General features: G+C 45.5%; 2 protein-coding genes across 2 annotated transcripts in view; one reads left to right on the top strand and one right to left on the bottom strand.

The window, feature by feature from the left end:
- The window catches only part of T265_05384 (hypothetical protein), a gene marked incomplete at both ends in the record, with an annotated part of 38,187 nt that extends 30,716 nt beyond the window's left edge, over nt 1-7,471 (top strand). Inside the window, 2 exons of the mRNA XM_009170382.1 lie at nt 3,015-3,057; nt 7,130-7,471. Of these exons, the coding sequence (XP_009168646.1) occupies nt 3,015-3,057; nt 7,130-7,471 (385 nt within the window). The remainder of the gene's footprint in view (nt 1-3,014; nt 3,058-7,129) is intronic.
- The window catches only part of T265_05385 (hypothetical protein), a gene marked incomplete at both ends in the record, with an annotated part of 113,358 nt that overhangs the window by 52,385 nt on the left and 42,193 nt on the right, over nt 1-18,780 (bottom strand). The window contains 4 exons of the mRNA XM_009170383.1: nt 3,474-3,559; nt 12,763-12,899; nt 13,178-13,259; nt 17,869-18,348. Of these exons, the coding sequence (XP_009168647.1) occupies nt 3,474-3,559; nt 12,763-12,899; nt 13,178-13,259; nt 17,869-18,348 (785 nt within the window). The remainder of the gene's footprint in view (nt 1-3,473; nt 3,560-12,762; nt 12,900-13,177; nt 13,260-17,868; nt 18,349-18,780) is intronic.

The following is an 18,780-nucleotide window of genomic DNA, read 5'->3' as shown; positions in this document are numbered from 1 at the left end:
CAAGATAAATCGAACTTTGCTGGTCAGTAAGTGGGCTGTGTGCATCTCAGATTTTTCTAACGCCTACAGTAGATTGGGGTTAGTAAATGCTATCCCTTCACCCTCCCCTCCCCTCCCCCCATAGTTCCGCAAGAGACGAATTACTCTCAGCAGTGATGTATCAGTAAAACACCGGTCGAATCGTTTGTAGTAGTGTATTTCGGAGCGCTTCTCAAGCGAAACTCTACTGCGCTTGTCCGACACCAGTATGCTACTGTTTACAAAAGGATAAGCCAGTGGCCCTTAGTTTGGTGTCCTCTTGCTCCGGCTCGAACCTAAACGTCACCCAAACGTTTTTGTCTCATCAGCGTACATCACTAACCCAACAGAAAACACTCAGCTTTCAAATGAATGGTTATCAGTCAGCATAGATAGCATGTTGTACGTATTTTTCCTGAGTTGGTAGACTTAGCCTCGTTCATTACATAGAATTTGGGCATAAACCTAAGACTTACAATCCATTGGGTTCATGTGTGACCTTTGTTTCTGTATGGCAGTAAAACCTGGGCAACATGTTCGGACACTCAAAGCTTTTGAGTCGCAAGATGATGGAGTATAAATATAAATCACGTCTCAAGAGGTCTAAAATATACATGCTGCTCCCTGGAGAACCACTCTGATCAGTGTTTTCGAGGACTCAAACGTATTCCGAATGAGCTCCAAATTAGCTCTGAAACGCTCAGGGTTGTTCATTCCATCACTGATTACTCATAATATTCGTCTTGTCCAGCGATAAGCAACCTGGGCTCATAATTTTCATATAAAAGCCACAACTCAATTCAATTTATCAGCCGTAAACCGTGTACCATGGGCTCATTCGTTCCAGTCGCTACAGTTTCGATCACCGGAAAACGGGACAGTGTGGGGCATACAATCAAGCCTTGGAGGCGACGACATGTTCAGTTTGTTCGGATACTGGGTAGCCATGCAGTGAAGGTGATGGCTTGGATACACGAGTGCCATTGACTGCGCGATTGTGTCATTTCTGCCAGTGTTATTAGCCATTGCTGAACTGAGTCTCGGGGTCCTTTATCCTGGGAGGAGTTGGTTGTCAACCTGATTATGTTTGCGGATTAGTGTCTTCGTACTTCGTTGCCAGGTCATACACTGTCCACCTCTCGGTCGCTTCCATCCAGCACAGGGCTGAGCAAAAAGAGCTCCGCGAGGCGTGCGGAGTGTTTGTCCCAACCAGTGTAACCCAGGAAGCGTGAGTAAGTTATCTATTGCGGGAGAGTTCCTTGCTCCTAAGACCATCTGGCGTACCTCAGCATTGCTAATCCAGATCTGATCAGTGCTTCGGAGAAGGTCAAACACTGAAATCTTTTGTATATTCAGGTCTCTGATCCATGAATCGCAGTAACACAGAAAAACTGACGTCACGTCATCGCCTCAGGTATCAGAGGTTTGCAAAAGCTGCCCTGGTCTTCCCGACTCGAGAAGCAATCTCATCTCCAGCCAGGCAGCTTATACAGCTGCCCAGGTGCACAAATTCATCCACCACGTCGATTGGTTCACATGCAAGCATGAAGTGTGGGCTTGATCCCACCCAGTCTTGTAGCATCACTTTACAATTTGTAGGTGTGAAGTTCATACCAAACCGCACAGCAAAGTTATTTAGGTTATTTAAAATCGTTTGCATCTGGGAAGGGGCTGAACGGAGGAAAGCAATATCGTCTACACACCCACTGTCTGTGAGAGAACGTCCCGGGAGCATTTCGACTCCCGAGATTTCAGAGTCAGGCAGGGACATACTACCCAAAAAGCTTTCGGCGATCTTGGTATTATTATGCTCCGTCAAGAAAATATACCGTGAATATCGTACCAACTGTTGTCCGGTCACATTGTATATTTACAGGTTTCCATATGAGGTTTTATACGGACAAAAAACCAACTCTAGTTGTGTTTTGTCCTCTAGTCACCCTGTAATCTCTCTTTACTGAAAAATTTCACATGATCGAACAAAAATGGATGACAAAAATCCTGTACGTCTCTGAAACTGCGACACGGCTAAAAGGTTCCCACAGCCGTCATTCACTGCGAGTTGGTGCTACAAAGTACCGCGTAGACTCCTCAAAACGATCACACGCTCTTCGGCTCGAATCGAACTTTTATTTACAGCCCGCATTTGTTTGAAACACTTTCGACATAAATGCGTACACCACTGTCTCAAACGCAACGAACGTGTGTTGATGATCGGCGCTTGCTGAAAAAACCAAACGTTTCAATCCGACGATGCCTTTGAGATCATTTCCGACCTCTTCTAAGGAGGTTGCATCAATCGATCAAGCCACAACTGGCAATTAAAGGTGATCTCAATCAGCTGTCATAAACACAATGCAAACAGGACAGCTGTGTGGGCTTCGACTCAAGTGTTTCCGTTGTTTTTGCGCTTGTTCATTTTTTTGTTGCTGTTCTCAATGTGGAACAAGCCACTCCACACAAACCAGATTAGGAATATCAAACTAGTTCTAAACGAAAGGATACCCAACTATCAAGTCAAAAGCAGCGCCCAAACTTATCCTAGCTCTGCCTGGTCCAAGAGTTGCGAAAAGTGGTTGCTTTAACTAAATAAGATTTTCATTGAACCATCCGAAAAAGGACCTCATCACTGCGAACTATGAAACTTAAGTGTTCCGCGACCGTTTCTAAGCCAATCGGTTGACGAGCTCAGAGGGTTGGCGAAGAATCCACGGAGAAACCAACCACTCATGTCTGATCACAGTGTAAGGAAAAACCAGATGTGGTTTGTAACACGCAACGTGAGAGTAAAACAACAACTAAAATATCACCGGATTAGCGAAAATACATTCATTTGCAAACTAATTTGTTTTTTTCGAGAGACTCGTTTATGATGTTCTCAGGCAACTGAATGTGCTGCACCAAGCCGCCTCATGTTTCAGTCGCTACGATATTCGAGATATCGCGATACATGTATATATTTGTAACGTACTACTCATTTGCTTTCTACTACTCAGTTGCCTGAGAACATCACAAACGAGAGATTCAGCTAGGTTCCAGGTGAGTCTCTCGAAAAACCAAAGTAGTTTGCAAATTAGTGTATATTCGCTAATTTCGTGCAATTTGCTTCCAAGTAGAAGATATAGTTGACGGAAACCCGGGGACTGCGCCTACCTGATGAGTCCCAAAAAGGGCGAAACCGGTCGTGGGTTGTCGACGGATTTTCAGCAAGCTTATGAGTAGTACATTACAAGTATCACCAGATTACTTGAGACCAGAGAAAAAAGCAGAAGGTTTGTCAGGTGCGGGTGTGAATAACGGACCTGATGGTTGGTGGCCGAAGATTGGGCAGTCTGGAGTTCACTGTAATTTCCTGTAGGATGAATGAGCCGTAACAAAAATCAATAAAGCAGACAAACCCTTATGCCACCTATTTCAACCGTTTTAAGTGCAAACATTCACTATGAGTGACTCACTGATTGAGGACTAAATTTTTCAGGGGCATCAACACTCGACCAACGTACTCGTCCTTTTTGAAGACGTCTTGGTTGTAGACACGCAGCTGGATTCGAGCAAGGGTGGTCAAAAAATAGAACGAGGTGCTGAGTAAACTGTTTTGTGGAATAACTTGTGATGTACCGAAACCAAAGTAGCAAAGAGTGTGACACACGACACTTGATCATAGACAACGCACTTGTACCCCACCCTCAAATGAGAGAGCTGTCCATAAACGAAATCACTGCACCTAAATAACACTCTCGTCCAATCCAGTGAAGCCTCCCTCGTCTTTAAGGTTCTCCTGGAAGAGACGACTTTTGACCGTTTCTTTTTTAGCTGGTGCCTAAATGAAGAAACTGAAGTATGTAGGATATCGGTTCCCGAACTTTTCCGTTCATAGCTCCTTTATTTTAAATCTACTAAGTAACAGTAAAGTAAAGATAGGGAAGAAAAAACACGCTCGACAATACAGAGCGGAGAAGTATAGAAAGTCATAGCTTTGAAGGACCGTGCGCCGAATTGCGACTTATTCACACAATACAACGATTTAAAGTGCGAGCCTTCTGAGACCTATTGCTTCCTTGTCCACAGTGATTTCTTTTGGGGGACACGGAATCTAACAGCCAACTCATGAGCGGTTACAAGCACATGAATGTAACCCTAACGTTCACTCGAAAAAAATCATGTGGAATCTGTTTGTAAATTCAGGGAAAATGGAGTTCCTTTATGAAACGGGATACTGAAAACGCAGTTAGTAAGAGTAAAACTGTCTTGACCGTCCTGAATGAAACTCGTGTACACCCAAAAATGTGTGTGAAGTCACGTGAAATGTGTTCACGCTGATTGGGCAAATGCTCTGTAGTTAACCTTATTTGACGGATTCATTAGAGGCCCCTTGCTACTTGATTACATCAGATAAGTTGTGCTTTGAACCGGCTCGACCTCCCAAACCCAGGTCACATTGGATACCCCTTTTAGTCCTTACTGTTCAACGCAACATTGCAGATGTGTTTCCAACCGACCGGATGTAAGGCGAATCGCAACGAAGCAAGGGTACCAAGCTCACCTTGCGACATTGCTCAGAAGGTTTATTGGAAACGTAGGTGGTACAATTTACTTCCCTGTTAGGTGTCCTACCATGGGACTTGGGGATAAACATTCAGCTAGGTGGGACGACGTCAAACGATAGAACAACCCCGAGTTTGAGCGATCACAGTGGACACAGTGTTCTGGATTACTGTTATATCTGCTGATTCGCCAATCTGTTGTATCTGTCTGACTGCTGACCCGATCCAGGGCCTAGTGCTGGAGAAAAGACTCACAGAAGGGAACACAACCGTTACATTCCGAACAAGCGAGTGTGAGGGCGTGAGTGCGTGCGTGTGCGAATGTACGACGGTCTCAACCTATTTATTGGAGGGAGACTGTCTGGTCCAATGCTGACGCACACGCTCTGGCTTTGGTACGAGAATGCGACGTGCTGCATATTGCGATAGCGTTGTCTGACCTTGATCAACGCTGACTCACTGTCTGGGTTTGACACAAGGCTGCGACGCGATTCATATTAAGGGAACGTTGTCAGCATCTAGCGGAGCTGAGGGTCTCAGTAGATTTCGGGCATTCAGCGGTTGCTTTCAGGGATCTGACCTTCCTGATAGTTGCTTACGTACACTACTGATGAAGTTGCTGAAAACTCTTCAACAGCAAACTACCGGTTTTTTCTCTTTGTGACTCATTCGATAGGTGTAATTGCAAAATTGTACAAAAATACCAAACTACACTCAAGTGAATTCCACCTGGATCTCGAAATATTAGCTTAAATGCTCTTTTCAGGGGTAACAAGTGACCGATTCACCACAAGCTTAGTCGGGTTTTGTTGACTAGTTTCTGTCCTGAAGGGATAGAATGGTTGTAATGTTCCTGGAATAGCAAAATCCTGAACTAGGTTCACCGAGCCTACGGGGAAATGAGTGTGTACAAAAAACGACACATTCTAATGATTAATTATTTGTCGGTCATCATCATCCGGGCGTGTTTACACACATTCCGTACGATACGTTGCACGACAAGTGGATGCTGCGCGTATGTTGAGTCAGATCAACCTTCCGATTCACCGCAGTGAATACATCTCATTAGCCCCTACTATGCTGTTCCTGTCCGACTTCGCTCTATCGCACTGTGACCGAAAATATAAACGAAAGTCGTTCATCCTGGGTTTAGCAAAGAAGCTATAAAGTTGCTAAAGGTCAGGCACGTTGTGCGATCCATCTCAGATCACAGAACTAAAAAGGAATACACCGCAGTTTTGCCAGATAGTACAGTCTGGAGCATAACGATGGGAGACGGTGGAATCGACACTCTGGCACGGTGTGGTAAGAGCGAAATCAGCTGCCCATTAGAGTTTGTTAGTTCCATCTCATCGAAAGATGAGAGCACATGGGATGTGCAGCCAGGTATTTGAGGCATATTCATTTGATCCATATAGAATTATTGATAAAGCGCGAAACTGATCAGCAACCATTGAAGGGCAACAACTTTGCTGCAGACGCACTATTGAGTACTTGACTGAATCACGTCTACCGATGTCGTTGGACATCGATAAGTACAATTCCGGGGTCCCCATCCAGAGAGACGCCAGTTTTCAGCCGGACTATCGCTTACAACAAACTGAACGGTTTCCACATCGGGCTATAACCTTAGCCCCTTGGAGAATCATGAGGGATGGATTGTTGACGATTCCCAACAAGGAGGAAACATCTGTACAGTGCCTCTCGGCCTTCTGGAAAAAGTCCACACCAATCAAAAGAGGACATCTTGAATGAAAGTTTCCAAATCATCCAATATTGCCAATGAGGGGCGTCAAGTCGATGATTAATAAGTTGGTGTCCATAAAACACTAAAATGAGACGGAAATAAAAGGAACACAACTGACTTTTGAGTTCAGTTTTTCAGTCAAGATCTGTGTGCCCAGAGGATAATCAGATTGAGGGATTGAGAGCCCCACGATGGAGGTACTGGAATAAGCATTGACACCACATGGGTCAGTTTGTCTGCTGTGACAAAGAGGGAAAAAACTCCACATTGAAGGCAATAGCTTTACGCCGGATGGCTATTGGCTGTGGCAACCCCATTTGTCAAGGTCACTAACCATTGATTTGTCTTGTCCCCCGATCTCCTAGGAGACAGCACTTATGAAAGCGACTGACTGGTAAGAGCTTTCGTGCTTCATTGCCAAGTCATAGATTGACCACCTCTGAATCGTCTCCTTTGATACGAGAATGATTGAAGAGGTCTGTACTAGGCACACGGTGCTCTAGTGAACGTAGTTCAAGGCCGAAACAGGGTTACCTATGGAGCGTAGTTCAGCATCACTGATGTGATGTTCCTCCCAGATCTGCGCAGTGCTTCGGAGGCACCAATCCTCAAACGCACAGGGTCTTACAGGATCTGTATGCATAAGTCACGTCTCTGTTCCATAAAGTAAGACGGATATAGCCGAGGCATTACACCTTCTATCTTGACATTCCAATTGACGTCGCTTCACACTCCAAGTGTCGGAGGTTGACAAACGCCAAATTGGCTTTTCTAATTCCAGAGATGATTCCGCCTTTCACTAGCCCACCTGCCCTGTTAGACGAAATCATCTACCACATCGATCAGTTCACCTGCTAGCATGGGGTTTGGTTTTGATCCCAACCAATCTTACGTAATATTTATCACTTCAATGGCACAGCAGAGTTGTTCAGGGGCCCAATCCAAGAAGAGCTATATAATCCTTCGTGGACAAACGCCTCGGGAGGATTTCGGGGCAGTGTCTGGGGCAGATGAAGAAGAATCGCGTAGCACATCGAATTCGAAACAAGGAAGGAAGGATGGCAGAGGACAAACTCGTCTGACCTCAGTGGAGGTGATGAACTTGGAAGGTTTGCTTAGACAGATGTACGTCCACGAGAGCAAGCTTACAGCGCCCTTATAGGGGACAGGAAGTTAAAAGGACTGCCGTTTATGGCCAGAAAATGCCGCAGTTTCCGACGATCAACGGAGTCTAAGGTAGATTTGAGGTCGCCAATGATGATCATTATTGGTCGTCCGAAGGAATGGCACAGTTCCAAAAATTGGCACAGCCCGGAAAGAAGAAAATCCTGCTTGTTCCTCTCGAATCTGATGATTTCGCTGATAGATCGATCTGCATAGATAATACCAGGAAGAACATTGGAGTCTGTGACAACTAGAATGATGCAGCGATGGTTTCGGCACGACGTTTTTGCACTTCTCTTGAATGCATTAATCACCTTTGCTATTCTTCATCCCGCATGTTTTGGAGTATAGTCTCCACCGTCTATGAATAGTACACGATACAAACCAGGCGTTTGATGCTCTGAACCGATAAAATTGCACGTGGACTTCAGTAGACAATGGAGGACTGGCAGTGAATTCGCTGTCGGGTTCGCTTGGTCCTTTTAGAGGTTGATTTGATAGGAACCAGCTGGACTGTTCTTCGAAGTCTTCATCCCATTCTTTTGAATAAAATGACATCCAATCGTTTTCGAATATGGCTTCACCAAAATCCGATTTCATGGGACCAGTTGATCGGATCGGTCGAAATGGTATGATAGTTTCCCGTCTCAAAAGGTTTTTCCTTTTCTCGGACTTTTTCGACCCACCAGTGCTCTCTGTCAATCCTCAGGCTCTTCACTATTCGGCGTTTTAGAAATCAGCGCGCCATTATAAGTTGTCTTTGCTGGCATAGTTTTCCTGGCTTCAACCAGTACTGTTGATCGTGACGAGATTCAGTGTCCGTTAGGATGTGCGGTTGACCTTGAGCAGAAGGTTTAAGAAACTGTTAGAGTGGTTTTCTCCAATAGGCGTTCAAGTCGCCATTCCAGCCATTATACCAGTGGTGCTCTGGAACACAATTAAACTCGATATTGTCGTGCCAAAGAGGTACTTTACAAGTGATTAACTGAATGGCTTTGCATCAACTGGGGCGGTCCAGAAGGGAAGCGGATAGATACTCATGCCTACACAATTCCGCGATCGGAGTTCAACGCTGTATTCCAAAAGCTCTCTGTCGGTACCTGACTGCTATATGGTTCAACTGAGTCCACAGCTGGTAACCTCCAAGTCATGTGAGGGCTTATGCTGAAACCAATGATGTTCAGCTATGTGGTGAGTGACAACCCCTGATCAGCCGCCGAAACAGCTTACCTCAAGACTTGGTCATCTTACCTGGGTATTCATGATATCTGAGCTTCTTGCTGACTGAAGCAATCTTGACAAGCAGCCTTTCTATCAGGAAGGTCACATTCCTGAAAGCAACCACTGAATTTCCGAAATCTAACGAGACTCTCAGCTCCACTAGATGTTGACCAGGCAGACAACGCCCGCTCAGTGTGCAGTGCCTCACAGCCTTGTATCAAACCAAGGCAGCGCGAGTCAGCGTTGATCAAGGTCAGATAACGCCCCCGCAATATGCAGCACGCCGCAGCCTCGTACCAAAGCCAGACAGCGTGCGTCAGCATTGGACCAAGTTCAGACAGTGTCCCTCCAGTAAATAGCTTGAAACCGCTGTACATTCGCACTTGCACGCACTAACGCCCTCGCGCTCGCTGTTGTGTTCCCTTCCGTGAGTCTTTTCTCCGGCACTAGGCACTGGAGCGGGTCAGTAGTCAGATACAACAGACTGGCGAATCAGTAGACATAACACCTTCTCAGCCTCTGAGATGTCTTCTGTCAGAGCGTATACTGACAATCAAAGAAGATCGCATAAAGGTGTGTTGATGCTAACTGAGCCAGTCAACTGAACACCGATTTGACGACTGTTTGATGGAATCCAGTAAAGCTGGAGCACAGCACAACACTCGCACCTTGGTGTCAGGGCGGGCCCAGACAGAAGAAAAAGGAATCCAGTCTGGAGCACAGCACAACACTCGCACCTTGGTGTCAGGGCGGGCCCAGACAGAAGAAAAAGCACATGTGCAGAGAGTGACGGACGCCCAAGGTCACCATCGGTTCGACACGTCCAGAAAGTAGGTGAGTTGGGGGCTCCCACGAAACACGGCTCCCACCTAACATGACTAGGCAACGGACGACCAGCGTAGTGGGCCTGAGAATGTTCACGACCGGAACACCACCATTGGCTGTATGGAGCGAACAAGTGAACGACCATATTTGGCCGCTTAGTTATCCTATATATTTACGCAGAGGCTCTGTACGTTTTGTCCTGGCAATACAGCCGTGTCCCTAGTTCTCTGTCTAATCCCTATCGCGTAGTCTGGTAGGCGCAGTGCAGGCGTAACTCCATAGCTCGGTCACCGCACAACACAACACTGCCAGACGGGTGTTCACAATGGCAATTTCATTCGAACAGATGCAGTCTCTCCTCAGACAGCAGCAGCAACAGTTTGAGCTGGCGCATTTGAAGCTCACCGAAACACTCACTGAAAAATTGTCACTTCAGAAGCCGATTAGCCAGACCATTGAGCCGTCCAATTCAGTGATCGACACGATACTCAACGCGATTCCCGAATTCCAGTTCGATCCGATCTCATGCATTACTTTTGATTCTTGGTTCAATAAGCATGAAGACTTTTTCAGATTGGATCCGGGAAACAGAGGAGATTCTTGGAGAGCAAGACAGTTGGTCAGGAAAATTGGAGTGGCCGAACATGAACGCTTTACAAACTATATTTTGCAACGAAAACCAAGTGACCTGACTTTCGATGAAACCGTTGCTGTTTTATCGTCAATCTTCGGAGAACAGGCCTCTTTAATCAGCCGTCGTTTTCACTATGAATTTGAGCAAGAATGCTTCTGAAGACTGGGTTACATACGCGGGCAAAGTCAACAAGGAGTGTGAACGTTTCAACCTCCGAAGCATGACAGAGGATGAGTTCAAGTGTCTTATATTTGTGTGCGGGTTGACGTCTCCCGAAGACACAGACATAAGAACAAGAATCCTCAGCAAGATTGAGCAGAACCCAGACGTCACATTACAGAATATTACGTCGGAATGCCAGCGCCTGATGAATCTGGAGCGTGATTCCGTCATGATACAAGAAAGTGATCCCAGAAATACTGTTCATGCGATTCGGAAGCATACTGTCCCTCAGGGTGACAAGAAACCACCCTCGGCATGCTGGAAATGTGGTGAGTGGCGTTTCGTCAATTTTTGTCCGTTCAGAAGACACCGCTGCAGCAGGTGCTTCCGTATGGGATAGAAAGAAGATCGGTGTCATGGCGAGAGAAGGCAAGCACCCAGGAGGCCTTCTCGAACTAGAACTTCCGATTCCAAGCTTCCGAAGGCTCGCGTTGGTCTGGTCGCTCATCAAAGCCCACACGCAAACAGGAGGAAATACGTATCACTGCGTATTAACAGCAAACCTGTTCGTCTCCAGCTGGACACGGCATCAGACATTACGATCATCTTAAAAAGAACTTGGAAATTTCTTGGCAGCCCAGCATTAACCAGGACCAAACAAGTTGCACGCACTGCATCTGGAAGTTTACTGAAACTCTGTGGATTAGATTGGATTGACAAGCTAAACCTTTCGGACAGGCCACTGAATACTATCTGTTACAAGATACAAGCGACGAAACCGGACATATTCAAAAAGCTGCCTGACTCGTTTTGGAAGAGGAACTTGGAAGGTCGCAGCCCGTGCACTAAGTCCTTGTCGTACCACCCTCAATCAAATGGCCAAGCCGAGAGATTTGTAGATAATTTTAAACGAGCCCTGTTGAAATCTCGAGGGGAGGAACCAACGTACGATCTATTTACAAAAGGGGGAAATGTCAGGGCGCGCCCAGATAGAAGTAAAAGCACATGTGCAGAGAGTGACGCATCCCCAAGGCCACCATTGGTTCGACACGTCCGGAAAGTAGGTGAGTTGGCGGCTCTCACCAAACACGGCTTAGCGTAATAGGCCTGAGAGTGTTCACGACCGGCTGTACGGAGCGAACAAGTGAACGACCATAATTGGCCTATTAGTCATCCCATATATTTACGCAGACACTCTGTACGTTTTGTCCTGGCAATACAGCCGTGTCCCCAGTTCTCTGTCTTCTCCCTGTCGCGTAGTCTGGCAGACTCAGTGCAGGCAGTGGAGGAAAGCAAGGTTTTGTTGTGAGTCGGAAGCGCGAGACAGCCTTGAGGCACCTTGAGTGACCTCTCCCGGAGCCAAGGAATAAAAAGTCTGGCACAAGGGTGCAGGGAGTAAGATAGTTATCTGACTCCCAATCTGGCTGTGCACTGTGGGTGCCTTGTGACCAGCAACACTGTGTAGTTTTAGGAGTATTTTGACCGTATTAAATAATGCGCCAGCGGTCACGGTCAACCGTTAGGTGATCGGTTCGTGAACTGATCACGACTGGTACGATCCGGACTACTATCGATCGCAGAGGCGATTGGAATCCGACTGCTGAATCCGCGACTTTGCATCCGAAAGAAACTTGTGCGACCTCTGAACTTGAACTGGCCTACGAAACATCCAGTTCCACAAGTCTGTATGACATTGACGTCACTTACCTGATTCCGTGACCCATTGACCTATCCCTCATTCAACCCCCCTTCCATTGATTTCCACCTCTCTAAAGTGTATGCAGCCCCGATCTTCACCTTTTCCACGTGATTTCTGGTATCCTATAAGTTTGTGATGTATTAGCCCAGAGGAACAATCACAGAAAACAAGCTTTGTTCGCTACTTTGTTCGTTCCCATGACTACCACGGGTATATTCGGCCATTTAACATGGGTTTCTATAGAGAGTAACGATATCTAAAGATTAAAGGAAAGAGCAGTCTAGCTTGACAACATGGCTAGTGAGGGTTGCTCACATTCTGGCTTTTTTAATGGTATCTCCGAATAGGGTAGAAGACATACCTGACACTCATATGTGGCCACCAGTGAAAGGAAGAAAGCCTTCGCTGTGGAATTACTTATTAGAAAATGCCAACTGAACGGTTACAGACTACTGGAAAGGGAAGCAAAACTCTCATATGCATCTTGTTTACAAAAGCTGAATATCCATCCTCTCTTTGAACGCGTCTTCCTGAACTTTTCTGGATATTCACTTGACTGTTGCTCAAATCCAAACGAATGCTACAAAGTGACTCCACGTATTCCGTAATAGATCTCACTATTCAAGAGCCGCAAAGCGAATTTACGAGAAACCATACTACTCACAATGTCTCCCCCATCAGTAGCATCACCACCACACCATCACTATCTGGTGCCAAAACGTGTCCAAGTAGAAAACAACTCACTCACTTCAATCGGGCATCCCAAATTGTTGACAATGAAGAAGACGGTTTGATCATAAACGGGGTTGCGGTCGTTGAAGACGGTTTTTGTTCGTCGGATCCGTTTTCCGCGATATTTCACTTTGACATACGAATCCGATTTACCTAGAGGTTGCGAGAAGAAGATCGAACCAGGGTATGAGTAAGTGGGACTGGGAAGTGCAGTAGACTGTCAAAAGCGAGAAGATCAAGGCAACAGAAGGTCAAAGCAGGATTTCAAAGTCATTTGACACATGCACAGACAATACTGAGTGACTGTTTTTGTGAAACACAATGGAGCTTACAAATTTTAACTACGAAGGGTTCCGCATTCAATGAGACCCTACTAATTACAAACGAATGAACGGAATTCACAAGTCTACCCGTTCGCCTGATGAACCAACCTTGTATTCCTTTTACCAAGAGATTTCGAGCGCACTTCAAATATAACCGAAGGGACCACAGGTAGCCGTCGCGAGGAAGAAGCTGGGTGAAAGAGGAGAAAAACGAAACAGATTAACGGGACTTGTTGGCGCTGAACACTTGTTGTGCTTGCTATTGGACAGGGTGTTAGTAGCTAAAGTGGAGCAGATGCTTTCTTCGCTTTGCTGGAAAAGCTTCATTGCCGTTCCCCGCGACATCATCCCTGCGTTGTTGGGGAGCGAACTGATGATGCCGAATCGATTGGTGATGGAACTTTTATAACCAAACTGTTCGGATCAGAGAAATAAGCATCGAGCACTTCTGGTGGACTACAGAGGATGGATAATACCATGATTAAGGACGGGAAAAAGCGGGTCACGGTCCCAGTTTGAAAAATTTGCACGCACCACGTTGAAATGACAGTGATTAGAGCTCGGTGCATTAATCGGACAAGTGCTTCACACTTCCTGACCACCAAGGAGTGCACCGAAATTTCAGAGTGAAACTTGGCAATACAGTGATCCATCACGAGATTTGGGGACTTTCGGTCTCTTTCCGCAATTAACTCATCTCTTTCATTTTAAAAAGCAGGCATTACTATATTCTACATAATTTCTTCCTGACGTCATCAGCCAGTGTGGACTCACAGTGGAGATAAAGATCCAATCAGATGACTGAAAATAACATGATGACAGTGATGATGATGTTGATGATGATGATTCGGATGATGATGATTCGGATGATGATGATGATGACGATGATGATGATGATTCGAATGATGTTGATGGTGACTGTTATTAATGATAACGATGAGTTCTATATGTGCATCCGGTCATTATCATTGCTTCCGGCTCCCATTCAGATCATGTAGTTTAGTTTTTAGATGTATCTGAAAATGGAAATGCGTTGGGCGGCATTCTGTAATTTTTTCAGCATAAGTCTAGTCCTGCAAGTGAAACCGAGATATACAGAAAAGCCGAGAAGCACTGTACAGCCGTTCCATCGTCAGCAGTGTACGTCCAAGGAGTTTCAAATTCACAATATCCCGGCCAATAGAGACTGTCCAGCTGAGTGCTGTCCAAATTCGAGTTGACCACACTGCTGATTAGGTGTTCCTTACCAAACGGTTTAGTCTTTAAGAAATACACTCATTTGCAAATCAATTTGGTTTTCACGACGGACTTAACTGAGTCTCTCGTTTATGGTATTCTACAACTGAATGCGCTGGTTTGGTCTTCAGCTTACTGACCTGGAAGTCCGTGGGTTCGAATCGTCTCCGGGATAGGTGAGATATGCGCTGCTGATGATTGCTAAAAAAGATGAGACAGCTCTACAGTGCTTCTTGGTGTAAAATCAATTTAAAAAAATCCAAAATCCACTGCACTTCATGATGCAGACACGCTAATTTAAGAGTGTGTCTCCTTTATGGTATTACTGAATGCGCTGGTTTGGTCTTCAGCTTACTGACCTGGAAGTCCGTGGGTTCGAATCGTCTCCGGGATAGGTGAGATATGCGCTGCTGATGATTGCTAAAAAAGATGAGACAGCTCTACAGTGCTTCTTGGTGTAAAATCAATTAAAAAAATCCAAAATCCACTGCACTTCATGATGCAGACACGCTAATTTAAGAGTGTGTCTCCAAGACGAGAATGACTAAAAATACGGATAACGAGTTGGGACTTGCTTGAGCGCCTAGGATTCGTTGATCCGCGTTGCGATACCACGTGTTCAGATAGTTTGTCCGAAGATTACATGATCGAACACGTGGTCTTATGGGATTTCTTTCGTGAACGGAACACAGCTGTATTCTGACGATGTTGTCTTGACTGCCGATGGAACTTTCGCAAGACAGCTGCAAACTTATAAAGTTGGTCAGCAGTCAGGCATCACGTTCGCACTTGACTAATGTAATGCTGATATATCCCACCACTCGTGGTTTAAAAAAAATCATTTCACCAGGTACCAAAAGACGCGTGATATCTTTAGGTCTCTGACCACTGATCCCTCAGAACTATGGCTGGAATCAGCTGGAATTTACAATAAGATGTCCAGGAGATGGGTTTTTAGGGTACTTCCCTCAAGGAATGAATCCAGCAATAGGAGCTAGAGTGGCCTGGCCATGTGTCGCGTTTGTCGAGTTGCCGCCCGCTGAAATGAACACTGTTTTTCAAGCCTTATCTCAGGTGACATGGTAGAAGGGAATGAAGGACGTTACGAAAAGTTTGGGCACTGTTGACGCTGTTCATCTTCCAGGATCGGGCCAATGTGGCTCTCCGTGTAGACGGCTAACCAATGTCAACGGTGTTCAAGCTGTGAGTTTCTATCCCAACTGTCTGATTGAGTGCTAGGGGATAAACTTAGATCTTCTCCCCCATCTCTTTCTTCTTCCGAGATAAATTTGTATCGTTTTACGGCAGTGTTGATAATGATGATTAGACCTCACCCGTCATACTTATACCAGGCTGATTCATAAAGCCGGTGCTGTCTCGACGGCCACTGAAGGTCTAATTTGCCCACTCATTTTAAAAATCATGCATTACTATGTTCCAAATAATTTCTTCCCGACGTCATCAGTCAGTGTGGACTGACGGTGAAGATAAAGATTCATTTAGATGACTGAAAATATCATGAAGGCACATATGAGTGAGGGCCGACCGCTACCTGGAAATGAATCCTGTGATTTCAGATGCGTGTTCCACGTGGGGCTAGCACCTCAGACAGAATAACATGCTTAAAGGCTCATTGGTCCAAGCTGATATTGTTCCGTTTACTCGGAATAAGGAGAATGTCGGAAGGACAACCATGCATTGGAGCCGATTGCCTGAAGAGTTCAGCGAATTTGATCTGTTCAACTTGACTCACAGATGCTAAATCGACGGGAATAGGTCGACAGCCACCTCCATAAGTTGCGAGATAGCTTCGAATGGGAAGGTTCCAGTTCACGACAACACAAAAATAATTCCTTATAAGACCTCGACGTTACCTTCATCTTGATTTTCTATGGTTGTCGTTGTTAGCTGGTGCGGACTCTCAACTTCTCACTCGGCTTAGGAGGAATATCGCGTAGCGGTTTTACTATTTGGATCGCACCCGATTTCCAGTTCTTTACTGGAACAAATCTTGCCATATTCTCCTTCATTTATAGTCAACGGATTTTAGTTAGATCGTCTCTGCCATTTCTCCGCTTCAACTGTGATTTAGAGATAAAAAATATATTCTTTCGGCTGTAGCATTCTATCGGTGCCTAACTGCCATGCCAACCGAAAGAAGCACGAGGGCTGGGATACTGTGCCAGGTTGCCCAAACCTAGACAGGGGAAGTCGAGATGTAGAGGCCGGGTTCGAATCACGGACCTTCCGGTCAGTAAATTCGCGCTCTAACCACTGAGCCATCTCTCCTCAACAACATATCAACGTTTCAGGCTGTAGTTGCTGCCTTTCCTTCTATATCGTACGCACGAAATCGTACCCGTCATAATAGAAATTACGGCGAGCAGACAATGCCTTCAAACCTTGTAATGTTTAACCAGTCGATGCTTTCGGCAGCACATGGTGCACTGGAATGTGGGTACCGAGTTCCTGATGTGACTGAGAGACAAATTTCAACTAGATTGCGAGAAAGTTCATATTATTCGGCGTTGCTGAGACTCGCCAATGCGGGTTGGGTACCCAACCCAACTGCACGCTGAGCGTGTTCCTCAGATTGGCGACAGAATGTTTGCATTCTGGTCCAGTGAACAGGATGATAACCAGTCAGCGCATCCGAGCTACCCATATTCAGTTAGTTCAGCTGTTCACACAACTCAAACAGTCATCGCTCCCCAGGATCACGAATTCACACTGTAGCTATACACCCGGGGTCGAATTCTCCAAAATAGAAGAATATATACTCTTCCGAAAAGAGGCACTTGCTCTGAGATACTGAGTCAGGTGTCCATTTCAAAGCTGGCACTGATATGGATGTCATAGCAAGACGGAGAAAAGTTAAACAGACACGGTTACCTTAGAAAGTTAAACAGCATCTCCTGAATGTAGACTTGACATCTCATGTGTCTGCTCTAGGTAACTTTTTCGTGCTGGATTATTCTTTCTACCGATGCTAACACATAAAAATGATTTGCTCAGGTGCACTTTCCGACTGGTTCAGCGGTGTCAAGTGACAGTGTTGTCAGTGTTTAAACCAATGGACCGTTATTAACGACTTATTGCCCAACTTCTCTCCACCTGAGTATTTTAAAAGCTAAACTCGCCGTTTTTGTGCATAGTACGTAGAAAAAAGTACGTGTTGAAGCGGGCGGTCTGACAGTCTTCTTTTTAATGAATTCGCCGTTCCAGGAAGGATTTCTCGCGGGCACCGCTTAACTAGATACATAAATGAATCCAGTGCTTGTGTTGTTACTTTACTGGTAGTTCCTTTGTTTGAATGATCTTCTGAACAGTCCTTCACCTTATTTTTATAAAGGAAACTACTCACAAGGTTGCTGAAAACTCTTTGACAGCCCACGACCGGTTTCGCCCTTCTTGGGCCCATCAGGTAGGCACAGTCCCCGAGTTTCCGTCAACCTCCACCTTACTTCTATCATTTACACAGCAAAATCGGTACGAAAAAGGTGTAAATAGTAACAAAAGAGACAAACGAATAATTTCCATACAACAGCACTTCATCATCCTACCTCTGAAATATCTTCAGATGTCATCGAGGACCTCGGACTTTGGGGATCTAGATCACTGTCGTGACCAGCGGAGACTTCTGATGCTTGCAATGAGTCTTCCTGTGTTTCCTTTGAACTGATGGTCTTTGGAGCATCTTTGGGTTTTCGAAGTGACTTTGCTGTCCATTTGATCAAAGGCTTTTTGACTTTTTTGCCACTGCTTGATGTTTTATCTTGTTCTTCTTCGACTGCCGTATCTGAATCATCACCATCTAGTGCTCTTAACGACATGCACCGTTGTTCCGCTATCTTGTTTAAGCTGTCCACCATCAAGCACGCACCAAAACTTGGGCTACTCACGTCCATATGTGGTGTTCTGTCCCCATCAACACTAGAGCTTCGACGCCGGATTAATCGATCAGGTGTATCTACGCTGGCGATAGCATTCCTCCTGGGTAATTCCACTGGAGATGACTGCGTCGAATTGGGCATTTTAGGAATCTCTATGTATGTTGGCAATTTACTTCATACTCGGAGAAACAGTGGCAAATATACTACACAGTTTGGTGGTAGTAGCAGCGTGACAGTTTGTCACAAGTTTAACGGCCAATCATGTTCCTCATGAGCTCGAATATCGATCGTGTGTATCAGCCACACTGGAGCCGAGCGAATGAGAGGACAGCTTTTTCTGTCTGTTCACAAGATCGACCTGGTCATGTGATTGTGAGCGCATGTAACGCTTGGGGTCTGACGATGGATTCTGTTTCGGCAACTCAAGCTTTGTTTTGGCGCGCCGCCGAGCCAAATAGCTCTCACATGAGCGTGAATGTACAATTCTGTTATCAAATCCTAGATACTTCAGTGGTGCTCAGATGAACTGCGATTAAAATGAACTGGTTCTCAGCCATTAAACTGGTGATCTTTGTTCGAACC

Source organism: Opisthorchis viverrini, assembly GCF_000715545.1.
Source record: "Opisthorchis viverrini unplaced genomic scaffold opera_v5_101, whole genome shotgun sequence".
In the NCBI taxonomy this organism is placed as follows: domain Eukaryota; kingdom Metazoa; phylum Platyhelminthes; class Trematoda; order Opisthorchiida; family Opisthorchiidae; genus Opisthorchis; species Opisthorchis viverrini.
Note: the sequence above shows the minus strand (reverse complement) of the source record. Positions and strands in the feature narration are given on the sequence as shown.